The following is an 18,795-nucleotide window of genomic DNA, read 5'->3' as shown; positions in this document are numbered from 1 at the left end:
ATATTTATTTACCTGAGATTATTTTATGCAGTATTTTTAAGATGATAATAATTACTTTTAATTTTGCAAAAAAGAAAATTTACTTACTTGAAATAAAAATTAGATATATGAGCTTACCCTCTTAATAAACGGGTCACAAATGAGTCGAACTATGAGCCATTGCGAGTCGAAGCAAGTTCAATCCATTTTAATTTAGTACAAAAAGATAATTTCTGTGTCACAAGCACTCGAACCTGTAACCTCCTATACGTCACGTATAAGTATACTCATGCCACCTTTTGCCACAATAAGTCATCTATTTATTTATTCTTAATTATTTAAGAATATGTAGATTGGATAATAAATCTGTCTTCCAAATCTTGGGCATCAAAATATATAACATAAATATCAACATATTCAACTTATTTGCAAAAGAATTGCTGTCCAACCAAACTTCTAAGCCATACATTGCTGAGCTAATACTCTTAAGCCATCATGCAACTAGTCTTCTGAATAATAATATTATCGAGCCAATCGAGCTAAGCCACTACGTGCAAACAAATGTGATTTCTTTATTTTTTTTGTTTCCTACAACCAATATAAGGTAGCACCTCCTTTCACGGGGCACCCTTAATTAGTAACTACTAACCAATACCTATGCACACGTTTGGTTCTTTGTTAAGAATTTTCCTATTCTAGATTAGGGAATATGCCTCTGCAACTAAGCATCAAAAGATTAGAAACACTATTCTGACTATTATGCATCTTATTTCACACATAAACTCAATTCTAATTTTATCTATGGTTTGACTAAAATTATTTCAATAATTACTATTCAAAATTTCTGCATCCCTATCTATCCATCTCACTTTCTCACTCAATCCAGAAAATTTCACTCAAATGTCCTACCTAACTCCTCACTTTTACTACTCACATCTCATTTCTTACTCAACTATCCATTGCATACCTATAAAAAATGAGAACATTTTAATTTATATTTATATATTTAATCAATTTTATATCACATTAAATATAATTATTATACTACTATTCTAATTTACAATCAAATACTATATTACTCTACTTTAGATTAGGAGATATAATTTGTAAGAAATCAGAATAATTTTCACAACCAAACATAATAGATTTATAATCTTCTCTCATATTTTAAACCTATTCCAATATTTTATTTTCATATCCTTGCATGTGCGTAATGTATGGTCCTGATTAAATCTTTACACATGTCTCTCTTTTTTTTCCTCTCTTTTCCCTCCCACCATGCCTACTCCACTTTGTATTTCATGGGGAATTGAGCAAAAAAAAGTTCGCAAAGTAATCCGTATTCTCCTTTGAGTCTTCTTCTCATCCAGTTGGTGTTCAATTCCAGCCATGTCCAACTTCCACAAGAAGCCTTCTCACCTCCGCGGCGACTCGTTCGAGCTCGACGTCTTCGACGCCAAGCGCCACTTCTCCGGTGGAATGGATGCCATCACTCTCCGGTGGAATGGATCACAAGAAATTTTTGTTTACCAAAATATTTTTATCTTCTGAGAGGGTATTTTGACATTTATAGCGTTTCCGTCTACAATGTCAAAGGGTGAGACATTTTCAGTAGCTTAGGAGATTGGAAAAAAAAAACTTTTTGAAAAGTATATAAAAAAGAACGATAGTTCACACGGTTTTAAGTGTAATTATATTACGAATTAAATCTGGAATGATCCGGAATAAAAAAAATTATAAAAATTTTTATGGTGGTAATCTCATAAGTTAGGGTTATAATGGCTCTAGATTTACCTAAATCGGAGGTCAGGACGTAAAGATGTTCCTATTGGATAAGATTGGCCTCCATATCTACAACTTTGGTATTCACAACTTCTACAAATTTAGAATCTATCTGTGGTGAAACGAAAAATTAATCTAACAAAAATAACAAATGCTGATTTAGTTAGTTAGTTAACTTTATCTTATTATTTGAATTTCAAATAAATTGGATAATTTGACCCGATCTGCTAAGAATTTTTACTCTAATCAAAGGGAATTATTGAAGAAATGTGAGTTTAGTTAAGCTATTATTTTTGTCCCTATCTTTTATCGTAGAGGTTAAATCGCTTTATCTTTCTAAGAGTAGGTCATAGTTATAGAAGTATCTCAATCTTCTAAACCATAGCCATCTTCTTCCGCCATAATATTGGATATTTATCGTTCTGCTCTATTCTGACATATCTCCATTGTTTTATTTTAGCATTCCTCCTCCTCTCCCTCTCCGTCTTCTAGTGCAAGCATAGAAGACCCTCCCTTCTCTTATGTCTGATCTGAGTCCTCCGCTGCGCATGACCTCGCTCGTTCTACGCAGTCGTTATATATATTTTCTTACCTGGCAATCATATTTTCCCAAAATGATCTAGATGCCCTTGTTATATATATCAATCAAATTAATAGAGATTTAAATATAATTATATTTTCTTTAATTAAATTAGAATAACTATATTCAATTTGAATATAACTTCCCCTCCTCTTTCCCCTGCCTTATTGTCGGAAGCATCGGTGAGGGGATTGAAACATCGTGCAGCCGGCTAGGATATAGAGGGGCTGTGCTGGAGCATCGTCCGTTGACCTTGAGGAGGAGCTTTAGCCTACGGTAGTCGAGGAGGCCAAAGGCGAGGGCAGCCATGGGCAATGAAGGTGAGAGTAGCCACAGGCGATAGGGCGAGGGTGGCCAAGGACGGCTGTGTAGCATAGGCGAGGTCATGAACAGTGGTGGACTCGGATTGGATAGAGGATGAGGGTGGCCAAGGAAGGTGGAGGACGATTGCGTAGAACGAGCGAGGTCATGCGCGGTGGAGGACTCGGATCGGACAAAGGAGAAGGGAGGGTCTTCTAAGCTTGCGCTGGAAGACGGAGGAGAGGGAGAGGAAGAGGAATGCTGATGGTAAGGGGAGGAGGGACACACAAAGCTCGAGGGAATAACGGAGGAAGAAAGTTAAGTTGTGAGCAATTATATAATTTGCTTTTACTTTTTTAATTTACTAATTGCATTTGCTGAATGCAATCTAAAATGTTTAAATATTACATAAAATTAAATTAAAAGCAAACTTCTCTAATAATTACAGTAAAATTGGATCGGATCACATCAAGGGGAGATTGGGCTCAATGGATTGAGTCTAGTTATTTTATCTACTCATTTACTTTAATTAGAGTCTTGTTAGGTTAAAATTTATTAGTTAACTAATTTAGTTGTGTGCAAGAAAATATTTTCAGAATAATATCAAACCAGCTGGATAAGATCTACAACTCTGGTATTCACGACTTATCTAAATTCAAAATCTATCTGCGGCAAAATGAATGATTAATCTGAGAAAAATAAGGAAGGCTGATTTAGTTAGTTAGATAGCTTTATCTTATTGTTTGAATTTCAAAAAAATGTAGATATGATCCGCTAAGAATTTTTTACTCCTATAAATAAGAGTAGGCATATGTTGATAATAATCATTGAAGAAATATGAGTTTAACTAAGTTATTATTTTTGTCGTTATATTTTATCGTCGCTGTTAGATCGATTTATCTTTCTATAAGTATATTATAGCCGTAGAAGTATCACGATCTTTCAACCCTAGCCACCTTCTTCCACCAGTAGCCACTCTATCCTACGGTTGTCCATCACCACCCTTGACCGTCCGCCACCCTTCGACGATCGTCGCAACATTAGATATTTACTGTTCTGCTCTGTTCTGACCTATCTTCACTTTTTTATTTTTAACTTTTCATCTCAACCTTTGATTTAGGTAAATCTAGACTCTAAAGCCATTAGAACCCTAAACTCACGAGGCTATCACTACTTAAATTTTCATAATTTTTTTTTTAGTCCGGATCAGTTCAGATCTTATTCATAACATGATTACACTTACAACCTCATGAACTATCGTTCTTTTTTATATACTTTTCAAGAAGGTTTTTTTTCCAATACATAGACCTCCTGAGCTATTGAAAATGTCTCACCCTCTGACGTTGTAGACGGAAAAGCTGTAAATGTCAAAATACCCTTAGAGAAGATAAAAATATTTTGGTAAACAAAAATTTCTTTCATTTTTTTCATCTAAAATATAAGAGTAAATACGCTGTATAACTGATCAAATAATCTACCAAGATGAATCTAGTGAAATTTGTATGTAGCACCCTGTCTTTTAAAGACATTACAGTATATATGTTATTTTTTTACTCTTTGTAAATTAAGTCTTATGATTTAATAAATATGTCCAGAAAGTATCATAGGTTGGATTTGAATTAACCGTGAGAATACTCCATTAATTATAAATATTTTATTTTTTAAATGACTAAAATGACCTTAGTATTGGTAAGATATATTTGGATTGGGTTGAATTAGTATAGGTTGGATAAGTATTATTTCGCTAGAATATTTTCGTAATTAAAATATAAATCTCAATTAATAAATAGCAACAATATTAGGTGTAAGCTATTATTTTCATTAAATGAAAGAAGGTAAGTAGGTGGCATGGCTATCTATAAAAAGATCTACAGTATTGTATTTCAATTTGCAATGCGTATCCCCAATGCTTCCTCTACTTGTGCTACTATTCTTTAGTCTCTCTTCTCTTTCGTCGTCGGTGATCATCACCCATCTTCCAGGCTTCCATGGACGCCTACCATTCTACTTAGAAACTGGGTGAGGCAATATCTAGACCTCCCTCCTTCCAAACAAATATAGCTGTTGATCAAAAGAAATTTGTACTAATTACTTCGACAGACCTCATTTATGGCACAGTTAGTATTCAGCTAATATAGACTAATGGGAATATAAATCAGTTCTCACCTGCTATTATACTCAATATATTTTCACGATTGGAGATGTAGTGAAGTATTTGCCTGATTTGAATCCCGAGATAGTTGCATATAAATATAAAAGATAATTTCATTTAATTTTTTTGAACTATTTTGCTTAGTTTTATATATACCTTCTAAATTTTTTTTGAGTAGATTAGTGATATTTATGTCCTTAAGAGAGAGAAAAACTAATGTAGATGAGGTTTTTTTTTTATTATTTAATTTTCCTTCAACGGTGTATATAAAAATTGGCAAAAGTTTAGAGAGAGTCTAAGTATCATTGTATTTAAATTAAATTCTTAATTGATTCAAAAATTAATATTTGAATAATTTTACTTAACCTTTCCAAATTAATACTATTCTCACTTATATTTTCTGAATTCTTTTTATTACCTATATACATCCCTTAAACTAAGAAAATTATACATATATATATCATCTTAAATTAAGAGAAAAAAAATTGAATCAAAAAATTCAGAGAATGTATGTATATAAGTGTGAGTGAAATCCCATCACAATATTATATCTGAATCTTATTTCTAACATTGAAAGCTAGAATGGGTGTATGATAAATTATGCGTATTGTAGGTATGTGAGTGTAGACGAAGAAAAGGGCGTGGAGTTGTTCTACTACTTCATAAAGTCGGAGAGGAAGCCCAGCGACGACCCCGTCCTCCTCTGGCTCTCCGGTGGCCCCGGATGCTCCTCATTTAGTGGTCTTGCTTTCGAAATAGGTAGCTAATCACTTTTTCAACGTACTTAATGCGAATTGGATTCAATTTTTCTCCATATTACCACCAAAAGGTTGTTCTTTTTTCATACTTATTAGGCCCTTTGAGGTTTGTGAAAGCCAAATACAATGGGAGCTTACCAGAATTGGTATATTTCCCACATTCTTGGACAAAGGTGTGTTGTGCTCCTCAATCGCCTTCTACTTCCGCTTGATTTTTAAATCGATGATCGATCTGACGACGACGCTTGATGGCTTTCAGGTGGCAAACATTATTTTTTTGGATTCGCCTGTTGGTGCTGGCTTCTCATTCTCGGCGTCACCTGAAGGTTATATTGTTGGGGATATATCTTCTTCTACGCAAGTCCATCAATTTATCATAAAGGTAGGGATGCTCTCCAATTTGTCTAAATCTTAAACGGATGGGGGAATTTTATTTTTATTGTATTTTATTTCAGTGGTTCATTGATCACCCTCAATTCCTCTCCAATCCGTTCTACGTTGGTGGTGATTCATACGCCGGGAAGGTCGTTCCGTTGATTACATACGATATTTCACAAGGTTGCTTTAGCACTCATCACGTCTGTTTATGTCAACTACTAAAAGCTTATAGATTTGATAGTACGGTGGTAATTGTTTTCTCTTTGGCCATCCGTCCAGGTATTGAATATGGGAAACAACCACTTCTTAATCTCAAGGTAAGAAGTAATTCGCTGAACATCTATGTATATTTACCATAATGTTATATATGTAATTGCCGATAGATTCGCTTATCGTATAGGTAATTTTCTTGATGTCTCAATAGAGAAAATATATTTTGTCTTTCAACCAATGTTCTGTGCTTTCTTCCAGGGTTATCTGGTTGGCAACCCTGTAACAGATGAAAAGATTGATAAGGATTATCGAGTCCCATATGCTCATGGTGTTGGAATCATATCGGATCAAATATATGAGGTGATGCACCACCTTATGTCAAACAATATTGCAAATTGTTGTAACACATCCTTTCTTATTTTGTAGTTGGCAAAGAAGCATTGTGAAGGAGAAGATTTTGAAGATCCTCGTAGTGCACCTTGTGTTGAGGTGCTTAATGTTGTTAAAAAGGTTAGGAATTTTTTTCTTTTTCTTTTTCACCAACTCCTTTGTTATGTCAAAACAATATCTTATCAAACTATTTCACTCTCTTGTAGCATATTTCAAAAGTTCAGATAGATTCTATATTGGACCCTGTATGTCCTCTGTTATCTCCTAAACCAAATGGTGTGGCTGAAAGAAGGACCTTAAAGGCTGAGTACGAGAAATTGCTTCAACTACCGGAACCTCCTCCCTTTAAATGTGAAGTGAGTCAATCTCTTCAAACCCTCGTTTACATGTACAGTTGTCTTAGCAGGATTCCTTTTCAGACTAACAAGTATTTCAGTTGGAAATTATCAATGCCAACCTGACTACGAGTTCCACATCAGTTTGTCATGATATGTTATATAAGCAGATAATCATTTTTCTTGAGAGCTAGTTCCTTTAGTTGTTGGTATAAAATATATATATTTGATACCACTAATTGATTCAATAGATGATTGTTATTTACATTTCCAAAACAATTTGTGAAGGGAATCAAGTTTACGAGCACCTTGAAATTATGTCATGTCATCTCGGCAAGATATTTTTATGACTAAATTATAGTTTTCTTTTAATCGAACTATAGCAGAGGGAATCAAACACATTGGCCTTTTAAGTATTTAGTTGTCTTAAAAACATAGAAGATGCTCAAATGTGTAAGATTGGATGTCCATTTATTGATATTCAACTGACCTAACAAATATATGTAAATTTATAGTTTTCCTTGTTCTCTATTTTGCTATTAATATTTGTTACTTTGCTTGCAGAGTTATTTTTATTTTCTATCTTATTACTGGGCAAACAATCAGACCACAAAAGAGGCTCTCGGTGTTAAGAAGGTAAACTCTACCCGTTTGATATATAACAAGAATGCAATAGATTGGGAAGGAAAAGGAGAATAAGTAAAGAACGAAATAGAAATAACAATTAATCTATTGGACAGAAATAGTACCAAATTCATGTACAAGCTCCTTCAAATCATCACATCTAGCTAGAAGGTCTTTGCCATCTCGAAAGAGTGCTGTTATAGCAAATAGTCAGAAAACTTTTGAGTGATATGCTCAGGATTTGATTCCTTGGAGTGTTAGGGTGAACATAGAGAGAAAGAATTGAGGAGGAAACTGTGAGGAAGAAGGGTGCTTGATTCCAAAGAATTGGCCCTCTGATTTAATTGGATCTATGAGATATACAGGTTAAACTCAAGCCTCCCGCTTAGTTGAACTTGATTGGCTACTGACAGAAAAATGTTTAGTTCCTCCATGAGGCAATGTCCTGCTTTGAGAACCAGCTTTGGCTATGAATAAGTAGTTGAATGGAATGAATATATCTCTTAAAGGGTGGAGGCTAATTTACCTGTTTTACATCATCATTACCGGATGAGACTTATTGTATTGATTGTTAAAAAGCAGGGAGCTGCTGTGAGAGAGTGGCAAAGGTGCAAAGATGGCATACCTTATACACATGACCTTCCCAGTACTATTAGATATCACTATCACCTTACCAGCAGAGGCTACCGTGCTCTCGTATACAGGTAAATCCATAACCAGGCTTATTTTATTATGGAATATTTTTATCTCTTTTCCTTAAAATCTTTTCTGTTTTTCTTCAACCCAGCGGAGATCATGACCTAGTGGTACCGTTTCTGGGAACACAGGCATGGGTAAGATCCCTCAACTTCTCCATTGTAGATGACTGGAGATCTTGGGGTTCTGGAGGCCAAAGTGCTGGGTACGATGCGATATTATATGTGCAGCATTGCTCTTCTCTATTCGTGAAAACTGCAGTAGTCATCTAATTTGTTCTTCTCCTTGTTTTCCCAGGTTTACTATAACATATTCCAACAATATGACATTCGCCACTGTAAAGGTGAAGAAGATATTTTGCTTCATTTGCCCTCTTTTGTTTTATTATATAACATATGCATGAAGAACGTCTTAATTGAAGAAATTCTTCTTCTTCTTTCTTTGGGTGGCTACTATGCAGGGAGCGAGTCACGATGCTCCGGAGTTCCGTCCCAAGGAATGTTTGGCCATGGTTCGTAGATGGCTATCTCTTAAGCCTCTGTGATCTTCAGGAAATTTGGCTCTATTTGGATTGAGTTCAGCTCTAAAACTAAAATCAAGTTGCTCTCATGTTACTACAATAAGAGCATCTCCAACTTGGTGCTCCAAATCATTATTCATTTTCTTTAAATGCCAACTTTGGCCTCTAAATGTTTAAGCCAATATTCTAAATCTTATATCTATTTAAACTGAGTGCATAGTACAGTTAAAAATATGTCGTCTAGACTCAAGACTTTTAAAGTAAGCTAACATTAAATTATTGTAGAGTTATTTTAAATTATATAATAAATTTTTTTTAATTTGTTATTTAAAAAATCGGTAAGTGTTCCGAAATTCTTCTGATAATGACATAAACTTATTTTAAATTTAACACTAAATATTAATTTATACCAAACATTAAACACATCAAATAAAAAGATTGCATAATAAAATTAAATTCTTTTATGCCTTTTGTTATAGATATTTTAATTAGCGAATTTTAAATTAACCCTCGTGGAGTGAGAAATCATTGGCTTCTTAAAATTCTTATTTAATTTAAATACTTAGTAATTTAAAATTGTTTTTGAAACTACTAACTATTAGTCTTAATTTTTAAAAAATTTATGAGAATATATAAATTTAGAGCCTTGTAGATGCTTTTAAATGGGTTTGAAAAAGATTAAGTGTTTATTTAACTAAAGAAAGCATTTAAAGTACCTCTACACCGCACAAAGAGATCTGATAAACTGTATGGTTTCCTCAAACTTATTTAACTAAAGAAAAAGAACAAGTGGCCAATTTGCCCACAATGAAATTGAATTTTGTTTTTAATGCTTAGTTTCAAAGATATGAAAGTGGGCTCAACCGAAAATTTAGTTAATAATAAAGGGATAGTTATAATTAAACCCCATAAACTATTATCCTCTTTTACATACTTTCCAAGAATTCTTTTTTTTTTTCTTTCTTTCTTTCTGATACATAGAATTCTTGAATTATTAAAGAAGTTAAAGATGCCAAAATACCCTACGAGAAGATAAGAATATTTTAAATTTTCTTTTCTTATCCTTAAAATATAACTCCTTGAGTAATTTACCAATATAAGAGTGATGGGGTTGTAAGTAAATTTAAATCATTTCTCACCTGCTGTTGGATGGGTACTGAAATATTTGTCTAATTTGAATCTTGATAGAAATAAATATTAACTTCGATCACTTAAACTATCTCTTATTTCTATATATGCCTTGTCAACTTTATGTTTTTGATACATATGGACCTCCTAAAATATTGAAGACTTCTCAAATTACTAGAGTAGATTTGCCACATTTATGCTCTTGTTTTATTTTTATTTTTTTGAGAGAATAAACAAATAGAAATGTCAATATAGATGAGTATTTTTATATTTTTCATCTTTTTCTTTCAGCTAGTCAACACTCAACAGAATCTATGTGTACTAAAAAATTGACAAAAGTTGAAAGCCTACGGAGTAAAATTATCCTTATATTTAGTGTTAATTACGCTGTTACTTTTTGTACTATATTTAATTGTCACTGTGACCTCCTAAAATTTGTTAGGTTATAATATTCTCTCTGAGCTTTAGAAGAATTTAATTTTCATTCTTCTTCTGTTGGTGTAGCGAGTCAACTTATGTAATAATTATATTTTTTCGGAATGACCTAGATGCCTTTGTTATATATTTCAAAACAATTAATAGATATTTAAATATAATTTTATTTTCTTTAATTAAATTAGGATAACTAAATATGATCTAAATACAACTTCTCCTCCTCCCATTTCACTCGCCTCATCGTCGGCAACATCGTGAGGGGCTTGAGGTGTCGCGTAGCTAATCAAGATATAAAGGGGGAGCGCTGGAGCACCGTCCACCAACGATGGTCGAGGATGGCAAAGGCAAGGGCGGCCATGGGGCAATGTGGGTGGGGGTAGCTATAGGTGATAGGGTAAGGGTGGCTAAGGATGGCAGCACAGCACGGGTGAGGCCACGCACAATGGAGGACTCAGATCGAATAGAGGATGAGGGTGGCCAAGAAAGGCGAGGAGGACGACTGCGTAGAGCGAGCAAGGTAACACGCGGTGAAGGACTCGGATCGAATAGAGAAAGAGGGGAGGGCCTTCCATGCTAGCGCAAAAAGACGGAGACGGAGGATAAGGAGAACAGGAGTAGTGAGGCGGGAGGGGGGGCGTGCGAAGCTCGAGGGAATAACGGTGAGGGAGGAGGGACAAATAAGGTTAAATTGAGGGCAATTATATAATTTACTTTTTAAATTTATTTTTATTTAAATGATATATTTATTAGGGCATAATAGTCATTGATCGCAATTATATAATTTACTTTTTAAATTTATTTTTATTTAAAACATAATAATATGATTTATTTATTAGGGCATAATAGTTATTAGTTATATTTCGTCGTTGCTATTTATCATTTCACTTATATCAAAATTTCAGAGGGAACATTGTAATCTAAAAAGTTTAGAGGGGTTTTCGTGAAAATCGTATATAGGTATGTGAGTGTCAGCGTAATTAATCCTTATATTTAATTATAATTAACTCTTATATTTATTTATAATTAACTCTTATATTTAAGTTAAACTCCTTATATATTAGATCTGAATCTTATTTTCTTAGATTAAAAACTAGAACGGGGTATCGAAAAGTATACGGCAAATATGTATGAATGGATATGTGAGTGTGGATGAATAGAAAGGCGTGGAGTTGTTCTACTACTTCATATAGTCCGAACGGAGGCCCAGCGACGACCCCGTCCTCCTCCGGCTCTCTGGCGACCCCAGATACTCCGCATTTAACGGTCTTGTTTTCGAAATAGGTAGCTAATCACTTTTTCAACGTACTTAATGCGAATTGGATTCGATTCTTCTCAATATTACCACCAAAATTATACAAACATTAAGCTTAAAAAGTTGTTATTGTTTCATACTTATTAGGCCCTTTGAGGTTTGTGAAAGCCAAATACAAGGGAAGCTTACCAGAATTGGTATATTTCCCACATTCTTAGGCCAAGGTGTGATGTGCTCCTCAATCGCCTTCCACTTCGACTTGATTTTTAAACTAATGATCGATTTGACGACGACGCTTGATGCCCTTCAAGTAGCAAACATTGTTTTCTTGGATTCGCTTGTTGGTGCTGGCTTCTCATTCTCGGCGTCACCTGAAGGTTATATTGTTGGGGATATATCTTCTTCTACGCAAGTCCATCAATTTATCATAAAGGTAGGGATGCTCTCCAATTTGTCTAAATCTTAAACGGGTGGGGGAATTTTATTTTTATTGTATTTTATTTCAGTGGTTCATTGATCACCCTCAATTCCTCTCCAATCCGTTCTACGTTGGCGGTGATTCATACGCCGAGAAGGTCGTTCCGTTTGATTACACACGATATTTCACAAGGTTGCTTTAGTTCCTCTGTTTATGTCAACTACCAAAAGCTTATAGATTTGATAGTACGGCAGTAATGGTTTTCTCCTTGAACATCCACCCAGGTATTGAATATGGAAAACAACCAATTCTTAATCTCAAAGTAAAATTTTAGCTTGCTAGGTTAAGCTCACTAAACATCTCTGTATCTTCACCATAATGTTATAATCTGTGCTTGGTTCCAGGGTTATCTGGTTGGCAACCCTGCAACAGGTGAAAAAATTGATGCGAGTTCTATAATCCCATATGCTCATGGTGTTGGAGTCATGTCGGATCAAATAGATGAGGTGATACCATTCTCACCAGCCACTGTATGTCAGACAATATTGCAAATTTTTGTGACACATACTTTCTTATTTTGTAGTTGGTGCAGAAGCATTGGGAAGGAGAAGATTATGAAGATCCTCATTGTGCATCTTGTGCTGAGGTGCTTGAAATTGTTAAGAAGGTTAGGAAATCTCTATTCTTTTCTTTTTTTCACATCAAAAAATTATCTTATCAAACTGTTTCACTCTCTTGTAGCAGTAGCACACTTCAAAAGTTCAGATGAGTTCTATTTTGGAACCTGTATGTCCTAGGTTATCTCCTAAATCAAATGATGTGGCTGAAAGAAGGGCCTTAAAGGTGGAGAACAAGAAATTGTTTCAACCACCAGAGCCTCCTTCCTTGGAATGTAGAGTAAGTCAGTCTCTTCACACCCTCCGTGGAAGCATTCCATGTTCAGACTAACAAGTATTTCAGTTGGATACTAACAATACCACCTGAATACGAGGTCCACATCGGTTAATCATGATATGATTATATAAGCAGATAAGCATTTTTCTTGAGGGTCTAGATTCTTTAGTGATTGGTATAAGCTATATATATTTGATACCACTAATGCTGGCGACACAGAAGAAATCTTGTGCATATCAATGATTCAATAGGTGATTGTTGCTTACATTTCCAGAACACTTTGTGAAGGGAATCAAGTTCATATGTCTTCAAGTATCTAATTGTTTTGAAAACATAGAATATGCTCAAATGTGTAAGATTGGATGTCCATTTATTGATCTTCAAATTACCTGCCATATATGTATTTGTTTTAGTTTTTCTTATTCTCTATTATGCTATTAATATTTGTTACTTTACTTGCAGAGTCATGGTCATTTGCTATCTTACTACTGGGCAAACAACCAGTCCACAAAAGAGGCTCTGGGCGTTAAGAAGGTAAACTCCCGTTTGACATATAACTAGACTGCAATAGATTGGGAAGGAAAAGGAGAATAAGGGAAGAATGAATTAAGAAATAACGATTAATCTGTTGGACAGAAATAATACCAAGTTCATGTACAAGCTCCTTGACATCAGCATATCTAGCTAGAAGGTCTGTGCCATCTCAAAAGAGTGCTGTTATAGCAAATAGTCAGAAAACTTTTGAGTGATATGCTCAAGATTTGATTCCTTGGAGTGTCATAGTGAACATAGGGAGAAAGATTGAGGAAGAAACTGGGAGGAAGAAGGGTGCTAGATTCCAAAGAATTGATCCTCTGATTGAATATGAGATGTGAGATATTCAGGTTAAAGTCAAGCCTCCTACTCTGTTCAACTTGATTGGCCACCCACAGAAAAAGGTTTAGTTCCTCCAGGAGATAATGTCCTGCTTTGAGAACCAGCTTTGTCTATGAATAAGTAAATGAATGGAATGGATATATCTGTTAAAGAATGGAGGTTAATTAACCTGTTTTACATCATTATTGACAGTGAAAAGCAGGGAGCTGCTGTAAGAGAGTGGCAAAGGTGCAACCATGACTTACCTTATTATAAGCGTGATCTTCCCTGCAGCATTAAATATCACTATCACCTTCCAGGAAAGCCTCCCGTGCTCTCGTATTCAGGTAAATCCACAACCAGGGTCCTTTTATTATTGTAGTTAACCTGTTAATCACATTGTTAATATAGAATTTTTTTTCTTTATTATTATTATTATTCTTCCTCAACTTCTCCATTGTAGATGACTGGAGATGTTGGAATTTTGGAGACCAACGTTCTGGGTACGTAGTCATCTTCTTCTGATGCAATATTATATGTGCAGCATTATTCCTCTTTTCGTGATAACAAAGTCATCTAATATGCATTTCTGCTTGTTTCCTAGGTTCACCATTACATACGCCACCGTAAAGGTGAAGAAGATGTTTTGGTTCATTTCCCCTGTTCGTAGATGGCTGCTGGCTATCTCTTAACCCTCTGTGATCTTCTCATCTTCATGAATTCGGCTCCATTTGGATTGAGCTTAGTTTTAAAACACTCTCATTTTCTTAACTTCGAATAAGGTATTTTAAATGGGGCATCATTACCTTCAATTTGACCTAAAAAGGCACTGCATTTAAGAGAGATTTTATATCAAATGATCTGAATAATTTTTATATTAGATGGATGACCAGAAGAGAGAGGTAAAGAGAAAGACATGATAACTATGCCGACAAATTGTTAATTTGCCCTAAAATTATTTAGTTGTTTTATTATTTTAATTAAGATATATTTTACATGAAATAACCGAATTAAAGGGAGAAGAATTGAAACAATAATTAATTAAGATGATATATTGAGGTGGGATTAGTGTTCCTTTGTAAATCAAAGCGAGAACAGGGTTTAAGCTCTATCACATCAGGTCATGTCAATGCCTAATGGATTCTCTTTAATCCATTTGAAATGATGAGAGAGAGTGATATCAAACTACTAAGTTGCCATTGACAAGACTAAACATATCTTTGGGCAGTGTTACTGCCGTTCCAAAGTATAGTATAGTAATGCTCATTTCTTTTCACTTCGTACCAACAAATGGACATTGCCTATCTAGTAAGCTGACATGTAGGATTAGGAAATGGACACATTTTCCAAAGGGGAGAAGAAATTATTAGATTTTTTTTTTGGTGTGTCATAAAAGGACAAGCTTAATGGGTTAAGATAATAATTAACTTTTAAGTCAGGTTATCTTATGCCACCCTTAGATTTATATATATAAAGAGAAAGTGGTTATGAAACTGGATGAAATTGCATGGTTTAGGAAGTAATAAAAGAAAAGGTGGGTACTAGTGCATATCAAATCGCTCTCATGCAGTGGCCAGAGCTGCAGGCAAAGGATGTAACCTTCCATCTAACTAGCACTATGAAGGGTGTCGTGCACCCCCACACCCACTTCATTTATTTGAGGTACTCTTCTTTACTATGCTCCTCTCGTTTTGCCCCTTACAAAGCAGTTGGAAAGTCTGATACACAAGCGCTTGCTCTCCACATCACAAGAGGACCATGGTATTAAAAGCCCAAATTACACACAAAAATTAAGCAAAAGGACAGCCCAAGCTACTGTATCGTAGTCACAAAAACATACATAAATCAGAAGAAAAAAAATAGAAAATAGAAAATATGTTCTCCTAGATCCGGAAATTTTAAACCACTACCCTAACGACGATGGAGAGGAGTGGTAGCAGCGAATGTGACACGGTAGTGAATAGGAGGGGAGTGGCGGCAACGAAAAGGAGGTGGTGATAGAATGAAAATGAAGGAAGATAGCCCAGACGACAGGGGAGTTGGGTGGTGAAAAATGAGGAGAGAGCAAAAGAAATATACAAAGGGAGGAAGAGCAACGAAAGAAGAGTTAATTTTTATTTTTTTTCAATATTTAAATTCTTTCAACTATCTAATATTTCTCATCGATAAACTAAAAACCTCATATTGACGATCTTATCATTAATTTTATTCCCTTTCTTTCTTTTTCTAAAATAAGAGTAACCGATTTACCATGCGACAGTCACACAATATTTTTCTAACAGTAAAAAAATCTAATAGATAAATAATGAACAAGATATTTTAAAGGCTTTACAAATTAAAAAAAAAATCAAAAAACAAAGTGATCAAAAGAAAATTATACAAAAATTGAGAATAGTTTGGGGGGCCAGCAGTCTAGATGGAAGTGTCACTTTTATACATAAATCTCCCCAGAAAGAATATAAGAAAAATTAAAAGAGCCTAGGTTTGTTTATTTATACTATCTATATCAATGCAAAATGGCAGCAGTGCTATTTTGTTCTGATATCTATAAAATAAAATATGGCAAGCTAATTTGCATGGCCCACCATCTTTTATTCCGACATCTATAACTGAATCAACAATTAAGTGTTGTTTATGTATCCCCGGCCAATTAATTTGCACTTAAAAGTTATGGGTTAATTGCATCTAAAATCTTTAGGATATTATAGCTCATTTTCACCAACAATCTTATTTATCTTTACCATGTTTTGACTCCCTCACATGCCTGCGTCTTTCACCACTTTGACGGTATTAAAAGATATTAACCTCACATAAATATTTTATCTTTGACTTTAAAAAGTAAGCCGTTACGATCTGACTACGTCGGTTAAGTTAATAGAGTAAATTGAGTCAAATCGAATTAAATATAATTAGTTAATTAGATTAACTTTATTATTTTAAATTTTAAATAAAGTGAATATTTCATATGTGAATTCAATCTGTTGGGACTTTACTTTTATAAATACAAGGGGTCATTAGTTGATTATTATCATGAAATTGATCTATTATCTCGTTCTTATCTTTTATTTCAATCGTTAAATCGTTATTAACTGTAAATATTGGGGTCAAACACTTATACCACATTTAAACTTAAGGACCAATCTATGCCCAAAGTCTTAAATCATAAATTACTTGAGTGATGAGCTTTAACTAAATCCATGGAAGTTATTATGAATCAATCCAATTTTTTTAGATATCACCAACCATCATCGTGAGCACAAGATTCATCTCTAATAGCAAGAGACTCTTCTTATCAAACCACAAGAATAGATCTTCAAGGCTTTAAGATATTGCCCTTGAAAAATCCTCTGAAAATTTCCTATTGGATCTCTCTTCTCCCTATTAAATAGTGTAAAAGAAAAAAAAAAGCAATCTATATATATAACTTTTAGATTCTGTCTTTTCATTATCTTATGTTTTGGGAATCAATACAGTTGATCAATATTAGTTTTTGAGATTTTGCAAGTTGGTTAAGTTGACTCCCCTTATTTTCAAATCTCATAATCAGTCCATAATGATTATTATTTTGTCCAAATAGGTCTACACATATATGGACCACACCCTAATGAATAAATAATCCTTAATCCAAATTGATCACTTTAATAAGACAACCATATATGACAGTATGCGATTTATAATTATATTACATATTTGTTTAATGTTGGATACTATGATTCAACACTAAAACCTCCCAAGCTTCTAAACCCTAACCGCTATCTTCTCTACGAACCACCCTACTCTACACCAGTCCACTACTACCTTTGGTCGTCTGTCACCCTCCGATGACTACTTGCAATGTCGGATAATTACAATATTACCCTATTTTGACCTTTCTTCGTTTTTTTATTATCTTACTTTTGACCTCGATCTCAAATTTACATGAAACCAAAGTCATTCCAATCCTAACTTCTAAGTTACCACCCACAAAAATATCGTAACTCTCTTACGTTCAAATCGATCATAATTCATAGCATAAGTTTATTACAAATTATTCAGATTCTCAAACAATCTAAATTTATAATTTTCTTCGTATTTACAGAGAATGTAATCGTGCTGCTGACTGGCAACTGACATGGATGCTGAGCGTATCTTTTTGTTTAATCTTTCATAAGAGACTAGGTCTCCACGAAAGCCAATAAAATATAATCTATCTAGGCTAACAGCTTCTTCTTCTTCTTTTTTAATAAGGGAAAACAAATGGGATGTCCTAATCATTGATATATAAAAATACGATCGCACACTGTTTCATATGATTAAAAATAGGCCAAGTTTTCTTGGAGTATTCGTTGCACAAGTGGCCTAGTGTCATCCATCACTTAGAGGCGGCCAAGATGGGGATTTTGATTAGTTAGAATACTCACGTATCTTGGGGACGATATGACATCCACGTCTCCCTCACTCTTCTCAAAGATTCTCGATCTTTATCTTTATCTATATCCTATTTTTATATATATGGTCACTACTTTAACACGACGTATATGAGAAAAATTATATTTTTAATCATATTTGTGTTTATGTACCTAAGTTTTAGCTACCACCTTACTTACTTAGTAGTTCGTCTTTTGAGTTGATGTTTTTTTTCTTTTATTACAGTGGTTTTATGAGGTTAATATGTACCAATAAATAAAAATAAAGGATTTTAATGTATTTATTCTTAATTTTATAATTAAAAACTAAGTTTGGTAGAATTTGAAGCTAAATTATTTGCTTTTTTTCTTAACACGGGAACTTTTATATATCAAACTTCCACGAGCACAAAATGAGTACAAGATCAAGAACAATATGAGTCCAGAAGAAGAACCCCTCATCCTAATTATAACTTTATCCCGAAGATCTATGATAATTTATAAGCGAATCAACAATGTGATTGGCTAAATATTAAAATTGTATCATCTACGAGTGAATCCATCACCGAAAAAGTTTGAAATAGACTATTCAGGATATCGACGAGAAGTTCACGAGTCTTAGACTCAATCATTATTATATTAACACACCAACTACTTTAAAAAAAAAACATATGATATTTTTATGTTTTACATTGTAACGCAAAGCAGGGTTGGTGTAATA

At 34.1% G+C, this 18,795-nt stretch overlaps 2 protein-coding genes across 6 annotated transcripts; both read left to right on the top strand.

The window, feature by feature from the left end:
• Positions 1-4,547: 4,547 nt before the first annotated feature.
• Positions 4,548-8,836, top strand: LOC140759197 (serine carboxypeptidase-like 7). Of its 2 annotated transcripts, none has more exons than XM_073095689.1 (14): positions 4,548-4,660; positions 5,407-5,552; positions 5,648-5,724; positions 5,811-5,933; positions 6,007-6,109; positions 6,209-6,246; positions 6,401-6,502; positions 6,569-6,652; positions 6,739-6,888; positions 7,432-7,503; positions 8,074-8,195; positions 8,279-8,392; positions 8,485-8,530; positions 8,648-8,836. In XM_073095689.1, the coding sequence occupies exons 1-14, from the start codon at positions 4,548-4,550 to the stop codon at positions 8,729-8,731; spliced, it is 1,374 nt and encodes a 457-aa protein (XP_072951790.1). In that variant the 3' UTR covers positions 8,732-8,836. The 2 variants fall into 2 exon arrangements, with proteins under 2 accessions (XP_072951790.1, XP_072951789.1); XM_073095688.1 differs by having other exon boundaries at positions 8,071-8,195.
• A 2,917-nt stretch (positions 8,837-11,753) lies between these two features.
• LOC140759624 (serine carboxypeptidase-like 6) lies at positions 11,754-14,465 on the top strand. 4 transcript variants are annotated; one of them, XM_073096235.1, is made up of 9 exons: positions 11,754-11,955; positions 12,029-12,224; positions 12,345-12,446; positions 12,533-12,607; positions 12,688-12,837; positions 13,297-13,368; positions 13,903-14,036; positions 14,153-14,192; positions 14,294-14,465. In XM_073096235.1, the coding sequence occupies exons 3-7, from the start codon at positions 12,426-12,428 to the stop codon at positions 13,903-13,905; spliced, it is 321 nt and encodes a 106-aa protein (XP_072952336.1). In that variant the 5' UTR covers positions 11,754-11,955; positions 12,029-12,224; positions 12,345-12,425; the 3' UTR covers positions 13,906-14,036; positions 14,153-14,192; positions 14,294-14,465. The 4 variants fall into 4 exon arrangements, with proteins under 4 accessions (XP_072952336.1, XP_072952335.1, XP_072952334.1 ...); XM_073096234.1 differs by having other exon boundaries at positions 12,685-12,837; XM_073096233.1 differs by having other exon boundaries at positions 12,524-12,607.
• Positions 14,466-18,795: the final 4,330 nt, after the last annotated feature.

Source organism: Typha angustifolia, chromosome 4, assembly GCF_048772165.1.
Source record: "Typha angustifolia cultivar Huaian chromosome 4, ASM4877216v1, whole genome shotgun sequence".
NCBI lineage: Eukaryota > Viridiplantae > Streptophyta > Magnoliopsida > Poales > Typhaceae > Typha > Typha angustifolia.
The sequence above is the reverse complement of the archived record's forward strand: the minus strand, read 5'-3'. Positions and strand labels throughout refer to the sequence as shown.

Coding starts and splice junctions, on each gene's coding strand:
- LOC140759197 (XM_073095688.1), top strand. CDS start 4,548: ATGCTTCCTCTACTTGTGCTACTATTCTTTAGTCTCTCTTCTCTTTCG. Junction 6,653..6,738: donor TGCTTAATGTTGTTAAAAAG/GTTAGGAATTTT, acceptor ACTCTCTTGTAG/CATATTTCAAAAGTTCAGAT. Junction 6,889..7,431: donor CTCCTCCCTTTAAATGTGAA/GTGAGTCAATCT, acceptor CTTTGCTTGCAG/AGTTATTTTTATTTTCTATC.
- LOC140759624 (XM_073096234.1), top strand. CDS start 13,301: ATGGTCATTTGCTATCTTACTACTGGGCAAACAACCAGTCCACAAAAG. Junction 14,037..14,152: donor TCCCGTGCTCTCGTATTCAG/GTAAATCCACAA, acceptor TCTCCATTGTAG/ATGACTGGAGATGTTGGAAT. Junction 14,193..14,293: donor TTTGGAGACCAACGTTCTGG/GTACGTAGTCAT, acceptor CTTGTTTCCTAG/GTTCACCATTACATACGCCA.